The sequence below is a fragment of the Salvelinus fontinalis genome, chromosome 42, assembly GCF_029448725.1.
Source record: "Salvelinus fontinalis isolate EN_2023a chromosome 42, ASM2944872v1, whole genome shotgun sequence".
In the NCBI taxonomy this organism is placed as follows: Eukaryota; Metazoa; Chordata; class Actinopteri; order Salmoniformes; family Salmonidae; genus Salvelinus; species Salvelinus fontinalis.
Window position 1 is genome coordinate 3,734,872 of NC_074706.1, and position 15,976 is coordinate 3,750,847.

The window sequence follows — 15,976 nt, forward strand, 5'->3', positions numbered from 1 at the left end:
TAGTTGACTAATTAAATCAGGCGTTGCTTTTTAAGGTTAAAACAAAAATGTGAAATGTCTGGGGGAGCCCAAGGATAGGGTCGGGAAACCCTGATTTAAGGGACCTCTTTTGACTCAAGAGCACCCCCCAGAGGCAAAGATTATGTATAGTACAATATATGTTGAGTACACAGTACAGATGTACAGTATAATACAAGTATATACTATATGTAGTAGATGTATTGTAGATATGTGTATGAAGACATTTAGATGTATCTATATAGAAGACATGTATATATAGTACAGTATATAGTAGATATGTGTATGAAGCCATAGTACAGTGTATAGTAGATATGTGTATAGAAGACTAAAGTACAGTATATGTGTATAGAAGACTATATAGTACAGTATATAGTAGATTTGTGTATAGAAGACTATAGTACAGTATATATGTGTATAGAAGACTATAGAGTACAGTATATAGTAGATATGTGTATAGAAGACTATAGTACAGTATATATGTGTATAGAAGACTATATAGTACAGTATATAGTAGATATGTGTATAGAAGACTATAGTACAGTATATATGTGTATAGAAGACTATATAGTACAGTATATAGTAGATATGTGTATAGAAGACTATAGTACAGTATATGTGTATAGAAGACTATAGTACAGTATATAGTAGATATGTGTATTGAAGACTATAGTACAGTATATATGTGTATAGAAGACAATATAGTACAGTATATTGTAGATATGTGTATAGAAGACTATAGTACAGTATATGTGTATAGAAGACTATATAGTACAGTATATAATAGATATGTGTATAGAAGACTATAGTACAGTATATGTGTATAAAAGACTATATAGTACAGTGTATAGTAGATGTGTGTATGAAGACATATGTATAGTACAGCTCCGTTTTTCTTGTATTCCCAAACTCACAATGTATCCCTTTTTCTACACACCAGTCAGTGAAGCAGGTAAGTGCCCACTTTGTTTGTTTCACGGTGTTCTTTTCGTTTTGTTTTCTCTCAAATTCATCAAACGCTTATTTTCTACATCGGCATGCCAAACTATTGTTGATGTAGCCATTTTAATAAAGGGGAAAAGGCTCAATGATATGAAGGTGAAAAGGCTCAATGATATGAAGGTGAAAAGGCTAAACGTCATAGTATACGGTCTCACATACACACGGCTGAATGCTGTTTTAGCCAATCAGCATCCAGTATCCAAACTACCCCGTTTATAGTATGGTATATAGTGAATGTGTACAAACATATACTACCCAAGAAGAACACAGGACCCAGGTTTGAGGTGAGCGTGAGTTTATTGGTCAGTGATGATCTCCCTCCTCCTCTCTCACCACCACTGTCTATTGATGTTCTTGGTGCTGGTGAACCAAAGTCCCTGATATATATCTGTGATATATACTACAACCTGCTAGGCCGTTATTACACTATAACGGTCCTCTATAACATGTGTTACGGTGATGACTTAACTCGTCTCACGTTGCTGTTGACGTTACGGCACTGATATACGAGTCGCCTCTCGTAGAAATAATACCCTGTTGTGTTATCAACCAGAGTATCTGAGGACGTCCGTGACGAAGTTGAGATGTGTTAGTAGAAACTGTGGGATGGTTCTGACTGACTGTGTTTGTGGTGGTCGTGCCGTGACAAGGCCCCAGTAGACCCAGCCCTAGGCCGAAGCCTGAGGCTCTGTTAGTGGTACGGTCCGCTCTGGGCCCGGTTAGTGCTGGATACGGCGGATAGACTGGATCTGGGGGGTCTGGCAGTGGGAACCCCAGTTCTTCCAGTGCTGGTAGTCTCCACTGTGTCTCTCACACTCCATGATGTACTGCTGGCCCCTGTAGCCGGGGAACTGGTAGCACACAAAGCTGTGATAGAGAAAGGGATGGAGGGAGAGAGGGAGCGGAGGGGGAAGGGAGAGGAATGGCGGGAGAGAGGGTGATAGGTGGTGTGCAGAGGGACATAGGGAGGGAGAAACATGTTTGGCTTAGAGTGGAGTTTCGCTTGACACTGAATAGAATTGTCACACAATGTTTTGCTTTAATTGTCCCACTATAGCAAGATTGGAGTGTGTTTGTGTCAGTGGAGGCTGGTGAGGGGAGGACGGCTCATAATAACGGCTGGATCAGAGCAAATGGAATGGCATCAAACACATAGAAACCACGTGTTTGATACCATTCCAATTATTTTGATCCAGCAGTTACCACGAGCCCCCCCCCCCCCCCCCCCCCCCCCCCCCCAAATAAGGTACCACCAACCTCCTGAGGTTTGTGCCATTGTGTTTTTGTACAGTATCTAATTAGTGAGTGTGTGCTTGTGTTTAATGTTGACTTACGCGCCACACTGAACGTGCATGGATCCGACCTCAGGCATGCACCAGCCCATGGCCCTCAGAGAGGGGTAATCATCACACAGCTCAGCGCTGCGGCCCATGAAGTTCTCTGTCTCAAAGATCTGCATACGACTGCTCTGGTGGGACTGGGAGGAGAAAGGATAGAGGGGGAGAGAGGATAGAGTGAGAGAGGATAGAGTGAGAGACAGGATAGAGGGGGAGAGAGGATAGAGGGAGAGAGGATAGAGTGAGAGAGGATAGAGTGAGAGACAGGATAGAGGGGGAGAGAGGATAGAGGGAGAGAGGATAGAGTGAGAGAGGATAGAGTGAGAGAGAATAGAGGGGGAGAGGATAGAGGGAGAGAGGATAGAGTGAGAGAGAGGATAGAGGGGGAGAGAGGATAGAGGGAGAGAGGATAGAGTGAGAGAGAGGATAGAGGGGGAGAAAGGATAGAGGGAGAGAGGATAGAGTGAGAGAGGATAGAGTGAGAGAGGATAGAGGTGGAGAGGATAGAGTGAGAGAGAGGATACAGGGGGAGAGAGGATAGAGGGAGAGAGGATAGAGGGGGAGAGAGGATAGAGTGAGAGAGAGGATAGAGGGAGAGAGGATAGAGTGAGAGAGAGGATAGAGTGAGAGAGAGGATAGAGGGGGAGAGAGGATAGAGGGAGAGAGGATAGAGTGAGGGAGAGGATATAGTGAGAGAGAGGATAGAGGGGGAGAGAGGATAGAGTGAGAGAGAGGATAGAGGGGGAGAGAGGATAGAGTGAGAGAGAGGATAGAGGGGGAGAGAGGATAGAGTGAGAGAGAGGATAGAGGGGGAGAGAGGATAGAGGGAGAGAGGATAGAGGGGGAGAGAGGATAGAGGGAGAGAGGATAGAGGGGGAGAGAGGATAGAGGGGGAGAGAGGATAGAGGGAGAGAGGACAGAGGGAGAGAGGATAGAGTGAGAGAGGATAGAGTGAGAGAGGATAGAGTGAGGGAGAGGATAGAGTGAGGGAGAGGATAGAGTGAGAGAGAGGATAGTGAGAGAGGATAGAGTGAGAGAGAGGATAGAGTGAGGGAGAGGATAGAGGGAGAGAGGATAGAGTGAGAGAGAGGATAGAGGATAGAGGGGGAGAGAGAGAGGGGGGGAGAGGATAGAGTGAGAGAGGATAGAGTGAGAGAGGATAGAGGGGGAGACAGGATAGAGGGGGGGAGAGAGGATAGAGTGAGAGAGGATAGAGTGAGAGAGAGGATAGAGTGAGGGAGAGGATAGAGGGAGAGAGGATAGAGTGAGAGAGAGGATAGAGTGAGGGAGAGGATAGAGGGAGAGAGGATAGAGTGAGAGAGAGGATAGAGGGAGAGAGAGGATAGAGTGAGAGAGAGGATAGGGGGGGAGAGAGAGAGAAGGGGAGAGAGAGAGAGGATAGAGAGGGAGAGAGAGAGAGAGGATAGAGGGAGAGAGAGGATAGAGTGAGAGAGAGGATAGAGGGGGAGAGAGAGAGAAGGGGAAAGAGAGAGAGAGGATAGAGGGGGAGAGAGAGAGAAGGGGAAAGAAAGAGAGAGGATAGAGGGGGAGAGAGAGAGAAGGGGAAAGAGAGAGAGAGGATAGAGGGGGAGAGAGAGAGAAGGGGAAAGAAAGAGAGAGGATAGAGGGGGAGAGAGAGAGAAGGGGAGAGAGAGAGAGAGGATAGAGGGGGAGAGAGAGAAGGGGAGGGTTAAACACGATAGGACACAATCTTTCCTTTTTGCTTCTCTCATACAGACTGACACACATACAGTACTCTATCCTTCTGTCTGTCTTCTATTAACACTAACATAGAATACTGTCTTCTATAAACACTAACATAGAATACTGTCTTCTATAAACACTAACATAGAATACTGTCTTCTATAAACACTAACATAGAATACTGTCTTCTATAAACACTAACATAGAATACTGTCTTCTATTAACACTAACATAGAATACTGTCTTCTATAAACACTAACATAGAATACTGTCTTCTATAAACACTAACATAGAATACTGTCTTCTATTAACACTAACATAGAATACTGTCTTCTGTAAACACTAACATAGAATACTGTCTTCTATTAACACTAACATAGAATACTGTCTTCTATTAACACTAACATAAAATACTGTCTTCTATAAACACTAACATAGAATACTGTCTTCTATAAACACTAACATAGAATACTGTCTTCTATTAACACTAACATAGAATACTGTCTTCTATAAACACTAACATAGAATACTGTCTTCTATAAACACTAACATAGAATACTGTCTTCTATTAACACTAACATAGAATACTGTCTTCTATTAACACTAACATAGAATACTGTCTTCTATAAACACTAACATAGAATACTGTCTTCTATTAACACTAACATAGAATACTGTCTTCTGTAAACACTAACATAGAATACTGTCTTCTATAAACACTAACATAGAATACTGTCTTCTATAAACATTAACATAGAATACTGTCTTCTATAAACACTAACATAGAATACTGTCTTCTATAAACACTAACATAGAATACTGTCTTCTATAAACACTAACATAGAATACTGTCTTCTATAAACACTAACATAGAATACTGTCTTCTATAAACACTAACATAGAATACTGTCTTCTATAAACACTAACATAGAATACTGTCTTCTATTAACACTAACATAGAATACTGTCTTCTATAAACACTAACATAGAATACTGTCTTCTATAAACACTAACATAGAATACTGTCTTCTATTAACACTAACATAGAATACTGTCTTCTGTAAACACTAACATAGAATACTGTCTTCTATTAACACTAACATAGAATACTGTCTTCTATTAACACTAACATAAAATACTGTCTTCTATAAACACTAACATAGAATACTGTCTTCTATAAACACTAACATAGAATACTGTCTTCTATTAACACTAACATAGAATACTGTCTTCTATTAACACTAACATAGAATACTGTCTTCTATTAACACTAACATAGAATACTGTCTTCTATAAACACTAACATAGAATACTGTCTTCTATAAACACTAACATAGAATACTGTCTTCTATAAACACTAACATAGAATACTGTCTTCTATAAACACTAACATAGAATACTGTCTTCTATAAACACTAACATAGAATACTGTCTTCTATAAACACTAACATAGAATACTGTCTTCTATAAACACTAACATAGAATACTGTCTTCTATAAACACTAACATAGAATACTGTCTTCTATTAACACTAACATAGAATACTGTCTTCTATAAACATTAACATAGAATACTGTCTTCTATAAACACTAACATAAAATACTGACACTCTTTCCCACGCTCTCTATGTATCCATCTCTCGCTGTATTTCTCTCTCCCACACACACACACACACACACACACACGCACACACACACACACAGACACAGACACACACATACACACAGACACACAGTCCTCACAGCACAGTAGATGGGGCGCAGGGACATGAGGCGCTCCACGTGGTAGGACAGGGAGCCGCTGTAGGCGTCCCAGTGGGGGTACTCTCCTCTCTCCAGGATGAACTGCTGGCCCTGGAAGTCATGGTGCTCAAAGCCCACCCAGCTACAAGGGGAGAGAGAGAGAGAGAGAGGGGGAGAGAGAGTTACCAACATGTTACATTCAGAGGTAGAAGGGGACAGGGGGGGGGGGGGGGTACTGACATGTTAAATTCAGAGATAGAAGGGGACAGAGAGGGGGGGAGAGAGTTACTGACATGTTACATTCAGAGATAGAAGGGGACAGAGAGGGGGGAGAGAGTTACTGACATGTTACATTCAGAGATAGAAGGGGACAGGGGGGGGGGGGGGGGGAGAGTTACTGACATGTTACATTCAGAGATAGAAGGGGACAGAGAGGGGGGGAGAGAGTTACTGACATGTTACATTCAGAGATAGAAGGGGACAGAGAGGGAGGGGGGGGGGGTTACTGACATGTTACATTCAGAGATAGAAGGGGACAGAGAGGGGGGGGGGGGGTTACTGACATGTTACATTCAGAGATAGAAGGGGACAGAGAGAGGGGGGGGGGGTTACTGACATGTTACATTCAGAGATAGAAGGGGACAGAGAGAGGGGGGGGGGTTACTGACATGTTACATTCAGAGATAGAAGGGGACAGAGAGAGGGGGGGGGGGTTACTGACATGTTACATTCAGAGATAGAAGGGGACAGAGAGAGGGGGGGGGGGGTTACTGACATGTTACATTCAGAGATAGAAGGGGACAGAGAGAGGGGGGGGGGTTACTGACATGTTACATTCAGAGATAGAAGGGGACAGAGAGAGGGGGGGGGGTTACTGACATGTTACATTCAGAGATAGAAGGGGACAGAGAGGGGGGGGGGGGTTACTGACATGTTACATTCAGAGATAGAAGGGGACAGAGAGAGGGAGAGAGTTACTGACATGTTACATTCAGAGATAGAAGGGGACAGAGAGAGGGGGGGGGGTTACTGACATGTTACATTCAGAGATAGAAGGGGACAGAGAGAGGGGGGGGGTTACTGACATGTTACATTCAGAGATAGAAGGGGACAGAGAGAGGGGGGGGGTTACTGACATGTTACATTCAGAGATAGAAGGGGACAGAGAGGGGGGGGGGGGGGTTACTGACATGTTACATTCAGAGATAGAAGGGGACAGAGAGGGGGGGGGGGGGGTTACTGACATGTTACATTCAGAGATAGAAGGGGACAGAGGGGGGGGGGGGAGTTACTGACATGTTACATTCAGAGATGAGAGGGGGGGGGGGTTACTGACATGTTACATTCAGAGATAGAAGGGGACAGAGAGAGGGGGGGGGGGGTTTACTGACATGTTACATTCAGAGATAGAAGGGGACAGAGAGAGGGGGGGGGGGGTTACTGACATGTTACATTCAGAGATAGAAGGGGACAGAGAGGGGAGGGGGGGTTACTGACATGTTACATTCAGAGATAGAAGGGGACAGAGAGGGGGGGGGGGGTTACTGACATGTTACATTCAGAGATAGAAGGGGACAGAGAGAGGGGGGGGGGGGTTACTGACATGTTACATTCAGAGATAGAAGGGGACAGAGAGAGGGGGGGGGTTACTGACATGTTACATTCAGAGATAGAAGGGGACAGAGAGAGGGGGGGGGGGTTACTGACATGTTACATTCAGAGATAGAAGGGGACAGAGAGAGGGGGGGGGTTACTGACATGTTACATTCAGAGATAGAAGGGGACAGAGAGGGGGGGTGGGGTTACTGACATGTTACATTCAGAGATAGAAGGGGACAGAGAGAGGGGGGGGTTACTGACATGTTACATTCAGAGATAGAAGGGGACAGAGAGAGGGGGGGGGGTTACTGACATGTTACATTCAGAGATAGAAGGGGACAGAGAGGGGGGGGGAGAGTTACTGACATGTTACATTCAGAGATAGAAGGGGACAGAGAGAGGGGGGGGGGGAGAGTTACTGACATGTTACATTCAGAGATAGAAGGGGACAGAGAGGGGGGGGGAGAGTTACTGACATGTTACATTCAGAGATAGAAGGGGACAGAGAGGGGGGGGGGGGTTACTGACATGTTACATTCAGAGATAGAAGGGGACAGAGAGGGGAGGGGGAGTTACTGACATGTTACATTCAGAGATAGAAGGGGACAGAGAGAGGGGGGGGAGAGTTACTGACATGTTACATTCAGAGATAGAAGGGGACAGAGAGGGGGGAGGGGGGGTTACTGACATGTTACATTCAGAGATAGAAGGGGACAGAGAGAGGGGGGGGGGGTTACTGACATGTTACATTCAGAGATAGAAGGGGACAGAGAGAGGGGGGGGGGGGGGTTACTGACATGTTACATTCAGAGATAGAAGGGGACAGAGAGAGGGGGGGGGGGGTTACTGACATGTTACATTCAGAGATAGAAGGGGACAGAGAGGGGGGGGGGGGGGTTACTGACATGTTACATTCAGAGATAGAAGGGGACAGAGAGGGGGGAGGGGGGGTTACTGACATGTTACTTTCAGAGATAGAAGGGGACAGAGAGAGGGGGGGGGGGGGTTACTGACATGTTACATTCAGAGATAGAAGGGGACAGAGAGGGGGGGGGGGGGGTTACTGACATGTTACATTCAGAGATAGAAGGGGACAGAGAGAGGGAGAGAGTTACTGACATGTTACATTCAGAGATAGAAGGGGACAGAGAGAGGGGGGGGGGGGGGTTACTGACATGTTACATTCAGAGATAGAAGGGGACAGAGAGAGGGGGGGGGGTTACTGACATGTTACATTCAGAGATAGAAGGGGACAGAGAGAGGGGGGGGGGTTACTGACATGTTACATTCAGAGATAGAAGGGGACAGAGAGAGGGGGGGGGGGGTTACTGACATGTTACATTCAGAGATAGAAGGGGACAGAGAGAGGGGGGGGGGGGTTACTGACATGTTACATTCAGAGATAGAAGGGGACAGAGAGGGGGGGGGAGAGAGTTACTGACATGTTACATTCAGAGATAGAAGGGGACAGAGAGAGGGGGGGGGGGTTACTGACATGTTACATTCAGAGATAGAAGGGGACAGAGAGGGGGGGGGGGTTACTGACATGTTACATTCAGAGATAGAAGGGGACAGAGAGGGGGGGGGGGAGAGTTACTGACATGTTACATTTCATTCAGAGAGAAGGGGACAGATTAAAATACAATGAGACAAGAGCAGGACAGAGGGACAACACCCCACCCTGGTGGTCAATGGTTGACCATGCATGACAACAGGCTACAGCACAGAGAATCACACCCCCACCCACACAGACAAACACCAAACACAGATACCCCCACTCACCAACACATACAAACACACACCGATAGCCCCACTCACACACACAGCCTCCACAGACAACCAGGGTAGTAAGAGACTCACGCTCCACTCTCCACTCTGATAGAGCGGATGTTGTCCAGACCACAGTTCTGGATGTTACAGCACTCAGAGGTAAACTCCTGGCACTTGCCCTGGAAGTGTTCCTGCTCAAACACAGTCACCTACAGGGACAGATAGATACATATTAGTGTGTTTGTGTAAATCATATCATTGATTATTTAAATATGTGTGTGTGTGTATGTGCACATGTACATAAAATCAACCAGCGTGTGTGTGAGATCACCTTGAAGAAAGGGGCCATACCCATGCCAGGGAAAAACATGGGGGAGGTCATGTGGGTTTTAGTAGCTCTATTCATGTCTATAGAGAGAGGGGGAGGGAGAGAGAGAGGGGAGAGGGGGAGAGAAAGAGAGGTGGCATGTGAGAGAGATAGAGCAGGGGAGAGAGAGGGACGTTTCATCATTTAAACTAGGATTACAATTCAATCTATTCAAATCCTTTAATATTGTTTATGCATTCCCAGTAATCTATGAAATGTGTTAATGATGATATCTGGAAATGTCCTCATGTTCGAGATGTCACTCTGATATTATTTCCATTCTGTGGGCCTTTCCAGCTTCATCCACAACCAACTACCATTACTGCCAGCATCCAAAAACTCTAATAAAAGGTCATGGTAGCGTAGCATATCCCCAAAGAAGTTGTGACAATCCTTACAAAAAGTTTAAAAAATATAAATACAAAGTTAAAAACTGGTTAAAACCGTTTTATAAAACGTACTGTAACATAAGCCATCACCAAATCCAATAACTAAACCTTATCAATTTCTAATAACAGCCTATATTTATTCCATCACCAACAACGAACCCTTTTTGGACTAGGCCTACAATGACATTTAACATTTTTATAAATGTAGGTTAAGAAATACTTCTCAAAATGTTTATCAAATTATGAGTGTTACGCCGGTGGGTAGCCTAGGCCTAAATCCGTTCTGTTGAAACACCATGGGCTATTCGGTTCAACCAGGACCGGGGGCTTACCTGGTTCGTCTCCTCTCCTCTCTCTCACGCGCCAATCCCCTTACATAGAGTTTTGTGAGAATCTGGCGCTTCTGTTTTATACCGCAGTCCACGGTGGCCCGCGCGTCTCCACTGGCGACAACGTGCGTGCGTGTGCGCGTTTCATCATGTCTGTGTGAGAGGTGTGAGTGAGTTGGGGGTAAAGTGAGCACGCCCGTGCGCGTGTTTCTATGTCGGCACCCCTCTGTGTGTCCGTGCGTAAATGTGTCCTATGGGTGCGCACTGCCGTGTGAGCAATACACGAGTCCCCCCACCTCTCCCTCTCCCTCTCTCTCTCTCTCTCTCTATTTGTTTCCTATGCGGTCGGGTGTGCGCCTTGTTGACTCAGCAGATAATATAGTACCGGTTGAATGCATGGTGGGACAGTGATGTTCGCGGTCCGTTCAGAGTGAATGGGGGGCCCAGTGTTGGGCCGAACGCCGTAATATTCGTATAGGTCAGCAGTGCCGTATAGCATTAACAATGACCGGTATGTAGGTAGAGCGTTAACAATGGCCGGGCTGTAGGTAGAGAATGACAAGGATTTACCTCTCCTGTGCTGTGGTCAGACCACTGTGTGCTTTTAGAGTTAAACATTTAGGGAAATGATGGAAACTAGAAATCAGTGTCAAAGAGTGTGACTTCAGTTAAATGTAGAGATAATGTTATGAAATAGCTGCCTTGCCTATCACAATGACTTCAATCAAATTAGATGTTAGTATTGATATAGCATAATATACTAACACTAGTTATATAGCATATATATATATATTTTTTTTAAAGTGAACTAAAATTGTAGTAGGTTACAGCAGTAGGCTAGGCTATACTAGAGATGTTAGGCCAATATAATTATGTTCTGTTTATCCAAGCCCATAGTACTGGTGAGTTCACACGTTTGTCATGGTGACCCCCCCCCCACACACACACAGTTCCTGATGACCTCATTTAACCCTTGACCTCTGAGCTAGAACATTTGAGAAGGTTATGGCAGGCTGGTGGCCGACTGTTTACACACACACTTCATATGTGGTATATTGCATGTGCAACAATATTATTTGAACAGTGAGGTTGCAGATTTTAGACTGAGAACATTATGGTAGGAATTCCACATTACATACCAGAGAGTCTATTTTTAAATCATGTTGATGCAGGCCGCAAATTGATGACTGAAATGTCAAGATTTTAATTCTGGTCGAGAGTCGAGAGTCGAGCCTCGAGCCTATTTCTTTCCAAATGTTGCATATAGAAATGTCTTGTAACTGTCATGATTCCTATGTGAATGAGTAGCATGTATATTCTACATGATATATTTCTATCTGAACGTGCTGTAGTGGGGCATCCTACTTAGATGTTGCAGATGAAAATGCCTTTCATAGAGCTGTTGTGATTCCTTAATCAAATCAAATCAAGTTTTATTAGTCACATGCGCCCAAATACAACAAGTGTAGACCTTACAGTGAAATGCTTACTTACAAGCCCTAACCAACAATGCAGTTTAAAAAATACGGATAAGAATAAGAAATACAAGTTACAAGTAATTAAAGAGCAGCAGTAAAATACCAATAGCGAGACTATATACAGGGGGGTACCGGTGTGCCGGGGGCAGTGGTTAGTTGAGGTAATATGTACATGCAGGTAGAGTTATTAAAGTGACTATGCATAGATGATAACAACAGAGAGTAGCAGCGGTTTGAAAGGGGAGAAGGGGGGGGGGGGGATGCAAATAGTCTGGGTAGCCATTTGATTAGATGTTCAGGAGTCTTATGGCTTTGGGCAGTTTAGAAGCCTCTTGGACATAGACTTGGTGCTCTGGTACCGCTTGCCATGCAGTAGCAGAGAGAACAGTCTATTACTAGGGTGGCTGGAGTCTTTGACCATTTTTAGGACCTTCCTCTGACAGCCCCTGGTATAGAGGTCCTGGATGGCAGGAAGCTTGGCCCCAGTGATGTACTGGGCCGTTTGCACTACCTTCGGTGGTGACTTGCGGTCGGAGGCCGAGCAGTTGCCATACCAGGCATTGATGCAATCAGTCAGGATGCTCTCGATGGTGCAGCTGTAGAAACTTTTGAGGATCTGAGGACCCATGCCAAATCTTTTCAGTTTCCTGAAGGTGAATAGGTTTTGTCGTGCCCTCTTCACGACTGTCTTGGTGTGCTTGGACCATGTTAGTTTGTTGGTGATGTGGACACCAAGGAACTTGAAGCTCTCAACCTTCTCCACTAAAGTCCCGTCGATGACAATGGGGGCGTGCTCTGTCCTCTTTTTCATGCAGTCCACAATCATCTCTTTTGTCTTGATCACGTTGAGGGAGAGGTTGTTGTCTTGGCACCACACGGCCATTGTTGTCGATGATCAGGCCTACCACTGTTGTGTCATCGGCGAACTTAATGATGGTGTTGGAGTTGTGCCTGGCCATGCAGTCATGAGTGAACAGGGAGTACAGGAGAGGACTGAGCACGCACCCCTGAGGGGCCCCTGTGTTGAGAATCAGCCTGGCGGATGTGTTCTTACCTACCCTTACCACCTGGGGGCGGCCCGTCAGGAAGTCCAGGATCCAGTTTCAGAGGGAGGTTTTTAGTCCCAGGGTACTTAGCTTATTGATGAGTTTTGAGGGCACTATGGTGTTGAATGTCGAGCTGTAGTCAATGAATAGCATTCTCACATAAGTGTTCCTTTTGTCCAGGTCGGAAAGGGCAGTGTGGAGTGCAATAGAGATTGCATCATCTGTGGATCTCTTGGGGCGGTATGCAAATTGGAGTGGGTCTAGGGTTTCTGGGATAATGGTGTTGATGTGAGCCATGAACAGCCTTTCAAAGCACTTCATGGCTACAGACGTGAGTGCTACGGGTCGGTAGTCATTTAGACAGGTTACCTTAGTGTTCTTGGACACAGGGACTATGGTGGTCTGCTTAATACATCTTGTTATTAAGGACTCGGACAGGGAGAGTTTGAAAATGTCAGTGAAGACACTTGCCAGTTGGTCAGCGCATGGTCAAAGTACACGTCCTGGTAATCCGTCTGGCCCTGCGGGCTTGTGAATGTTGACCTGTTTAGAGGTTTTACCCACATCGGCTGCGGAGAGCGTGATCACACACTCTTCCGGAACAGCTGGTGCTCTCATGCATTTTTCAGTGTTATTTGCCTCGAAGCGAGCATAGAAGTAGTTTAGCTCGTTTGGTAGGCTTGTGTCATTGGGCAGCTCTTGGCTGTGCTTCCCTTTGTAGCCTGTAATGGTTTGCAAGCCCTGCCACATCCGACGAGCGTCAGAGCCGGTGTAGGTCGATTCGATCTTAGTCCTGTATTGACGCTTTGCTGTTTGATGGTTCGTCAGAGGGCAGAGCAGGATTTCTTATAAGCTTCCAGTTTAGAGTCCCGCTCCTTGAAAGCGGCAGCTCTAGCCTTTAGCTCAATGCGGATGTTGCCTGTAATCAATTGCTTCTGGTTGTTGTGAAATTGTTAGGTTATAAAACTTGTTAGATATTACTGCATGGTCGGAACTAGATGCACAAGCATTTCGCTACACTTGCATTAACACCTGCTAACCATGTGTATGTGACAAATAAATTTGATTTGATTTGATTTGATCTGACCACTTTTTTATTGACAGAGACCCTATTCTATGTAACTGTTCTACTTGATACATATCTATCTGAACATTCTGTTTTGTGGCATCGCACTGAACTCGGCCCTCTGTTCAATGGCCCCACAGACTCCTCCCATCCAGGCATGCTACTGTTCAGAAGTGATGAGTGCACAGATCCAAAATGGCTACTGTACACACCATGAACCTCTGGTATGAGGTGGAAACTGTGACTATGTCCCAAATGGCACCCTATTTCCTATGGGCTTCTGGTCAAAAGTAGTGCACTAAAATAGGGAACAGGGTGCCATTTAGGATTCAGGTAACTGTCTCTAGGCACAGATCTAGGATCAGCTTACCCTCTCCATATTCTAAGCTGTATCATTAGGAGGGAAATCATATAAACTGACCTTAGATCAGCATGTAGGTTCTAATTGGTCCTACTCTATGTCACAGAGTCGTGAAGTATTTTGTGTATTTGTCATGTTGGTATAGCTCAGCGGTGTCTAACATGAGGCCTGCTACTTGATAATGTGTCATTAAATTGTTTTATCGAATGTAGAAAGACATGCAATTTAACATGAACACGTCCATGTTGGTGAGATGACAATTCACTCAATAGCGGTACATTTCCTGGTGATGCTACTTGGGCAGTGAGATGATTCATGTTGTCTGGTCAAGGTCAGGGTTAAAATGAGGTTTACAATATGTTGGAATTCAATATATAGGGATAGAACATAACAATGTAGCTTTTCAGCTGTTGTTTTTGTCAACATATTCTTCCTGACTTGTCAGAAATGGCTCCTTAGGGAAGGTAAAGTGACTTCTACACCCCCATTACAGATAGTTGGCCTACTGTTGGTGAGGTATATTCACATGGTGTTATTGTTGGTGGAGCTACAATGACAAAATAACAGGGCGAATACCATACTACCATACTACCATACTTCCATACTACCATAGACCATACTACCATAGACCATACTACCATAGACCATACTACCATAGACCATACTACCATAGACCATACTACCGTACTACCGTACTACCATAGACCATACTACCATAGACCATACTACCATACTACCATAGACCATACTACCATAGACCATATGATTTTCAAACATGTATCTCCTTGTCCATAAGACAATTTTATTATCCATCAAATCTTATCAAATGAGATCCATCTATCTCTATCTCTGCTCTCTCAACCAATCTCTCTCTCCAAACAGATGGTACCTATAAGCACTGATCTAGGATCAAATGTCCACACCCCAACACCAGCGTGTTGCGAAATCTGTGAATGTATTGTAATGTTTTTAAAATGTTATAAACTGCCGTTATTTTGTTGGACCCCAGGAAGAGTAGCTGCTGCCTTGGCAGGAACTAATTGGGATCCATAATAAACCCCAGGAAGAGTAGATGCTGCCTTGGCAGGAACTTATTGGGATCCATAATAAACCCCAGGAAGAGTAGCTACTGCCTTGGCAGGAACTCATTGGGATCCATAATAAACCCCAGGAAGAGTAGCTGCTGCCTTGGCAGGAACTCATTGGGATCCATAATAAACCCCAGGAAGAGTAGCTGCTGTCTTGGCAGTAACTAATGGGGATCCATAATACACCCCAGGAAGAGTAGCTACTGCCTTGGCAGGAACTCAATGGGATCCATAATAAACCCCAGGAAGAGTAGCTGCTGCCTTGGCAGGAACTAATGGGGATCCATAATAAACCCCAGGAAGAGTAGCTGCTGCCTTGGCAGTAACTATTGGGGATCCATAATAAACCGCAGGAAGAGTAGCTACTGCCTTGGCAGGAACTCATTGGGATCCATAATAAACCCCAGGAAGAGTAGCTGCTGCCTTGGCAGGAACTCATTGGGATCCATAATAAACCCCAGGAAGAGTAGCTGCTGCCTTGGAAGGAACTCATTGGGATCCATAATGAACCCCAGGAAGAGTAGCTGCTGCCTTGGCAGGAACTCATTGGGATCCATAATAAATACAATTACAAATACCAATCATAACCTTTAGCTCAGATCTAGGATTTGGGCCGGTATTCATAAAGTGCCTCAAGGTAGTGCTAATCTAGGATCAGTTTTTCCTGTTAGATCATAATA

General features: G+C 44.9%; 1 protein-coding gene across 1 annotated transcript; it reads right to left on the reverse strand.

The window, feature by feature from the left end:
* Positions 1–1,289: 1,289 nt before the first annotated feature.
* On the reverse strand, positions 1,290–10,367 carry cryba1l2 (crystallin, beta A1, like 2). Its single transcript, XM_055909988.1, has 6 exons — positions 10,261–10,367; positions 9,504–9,580; positions 9,263–9,381; positions 5,804–5,945; positions 2,355–2,497; positions 1,290–1,887 (listed from the first exon to the last, which is right to left on the reverse strand). Exons 2-6 carry the CDS (start codon positions 9,576–9,578, stop codon positions 1,740–1,742), a joined length of 627 nt encoding a protein of 208 aa, XP_055765963.1. The 5' UTR covers positions 9,579–9,580; positions 10,261–10,367; the 3' UTR covers positions 1,290–1,739.
* Between the last annotated feature and the right edge of the window lie 5,609 nt (positions 10,368–15,976).

What these genes read in the sequence shown, in the direction of transcription:
- cryba1l2 (XM_055909988.1), bottom strand. Translation starts at nt 9,578, where the DNA reads ATGAATAGAGCTACTAAAACCCACATGACCTCCCCCATGTTTTTCCCT. An exon ending in TGCGCCCCATCTACTGTGCT is followed by an intron (nt 2,498 to 5,803) that starts GTGAGGACTGTG and finishes TTCTCCTCCCAG; the next exon opens with TCCCACCAGAGCAGTCGTAT. An exon ending in ATGCACGTTCAGTGTGGCGC is followed by an intron (nt 1,888 to 2,354) that starts GTAAGTCAACAT and finishes TCTCTATCACAG; the next exon opens with CTTTGTGTGCTACCAGTTCC.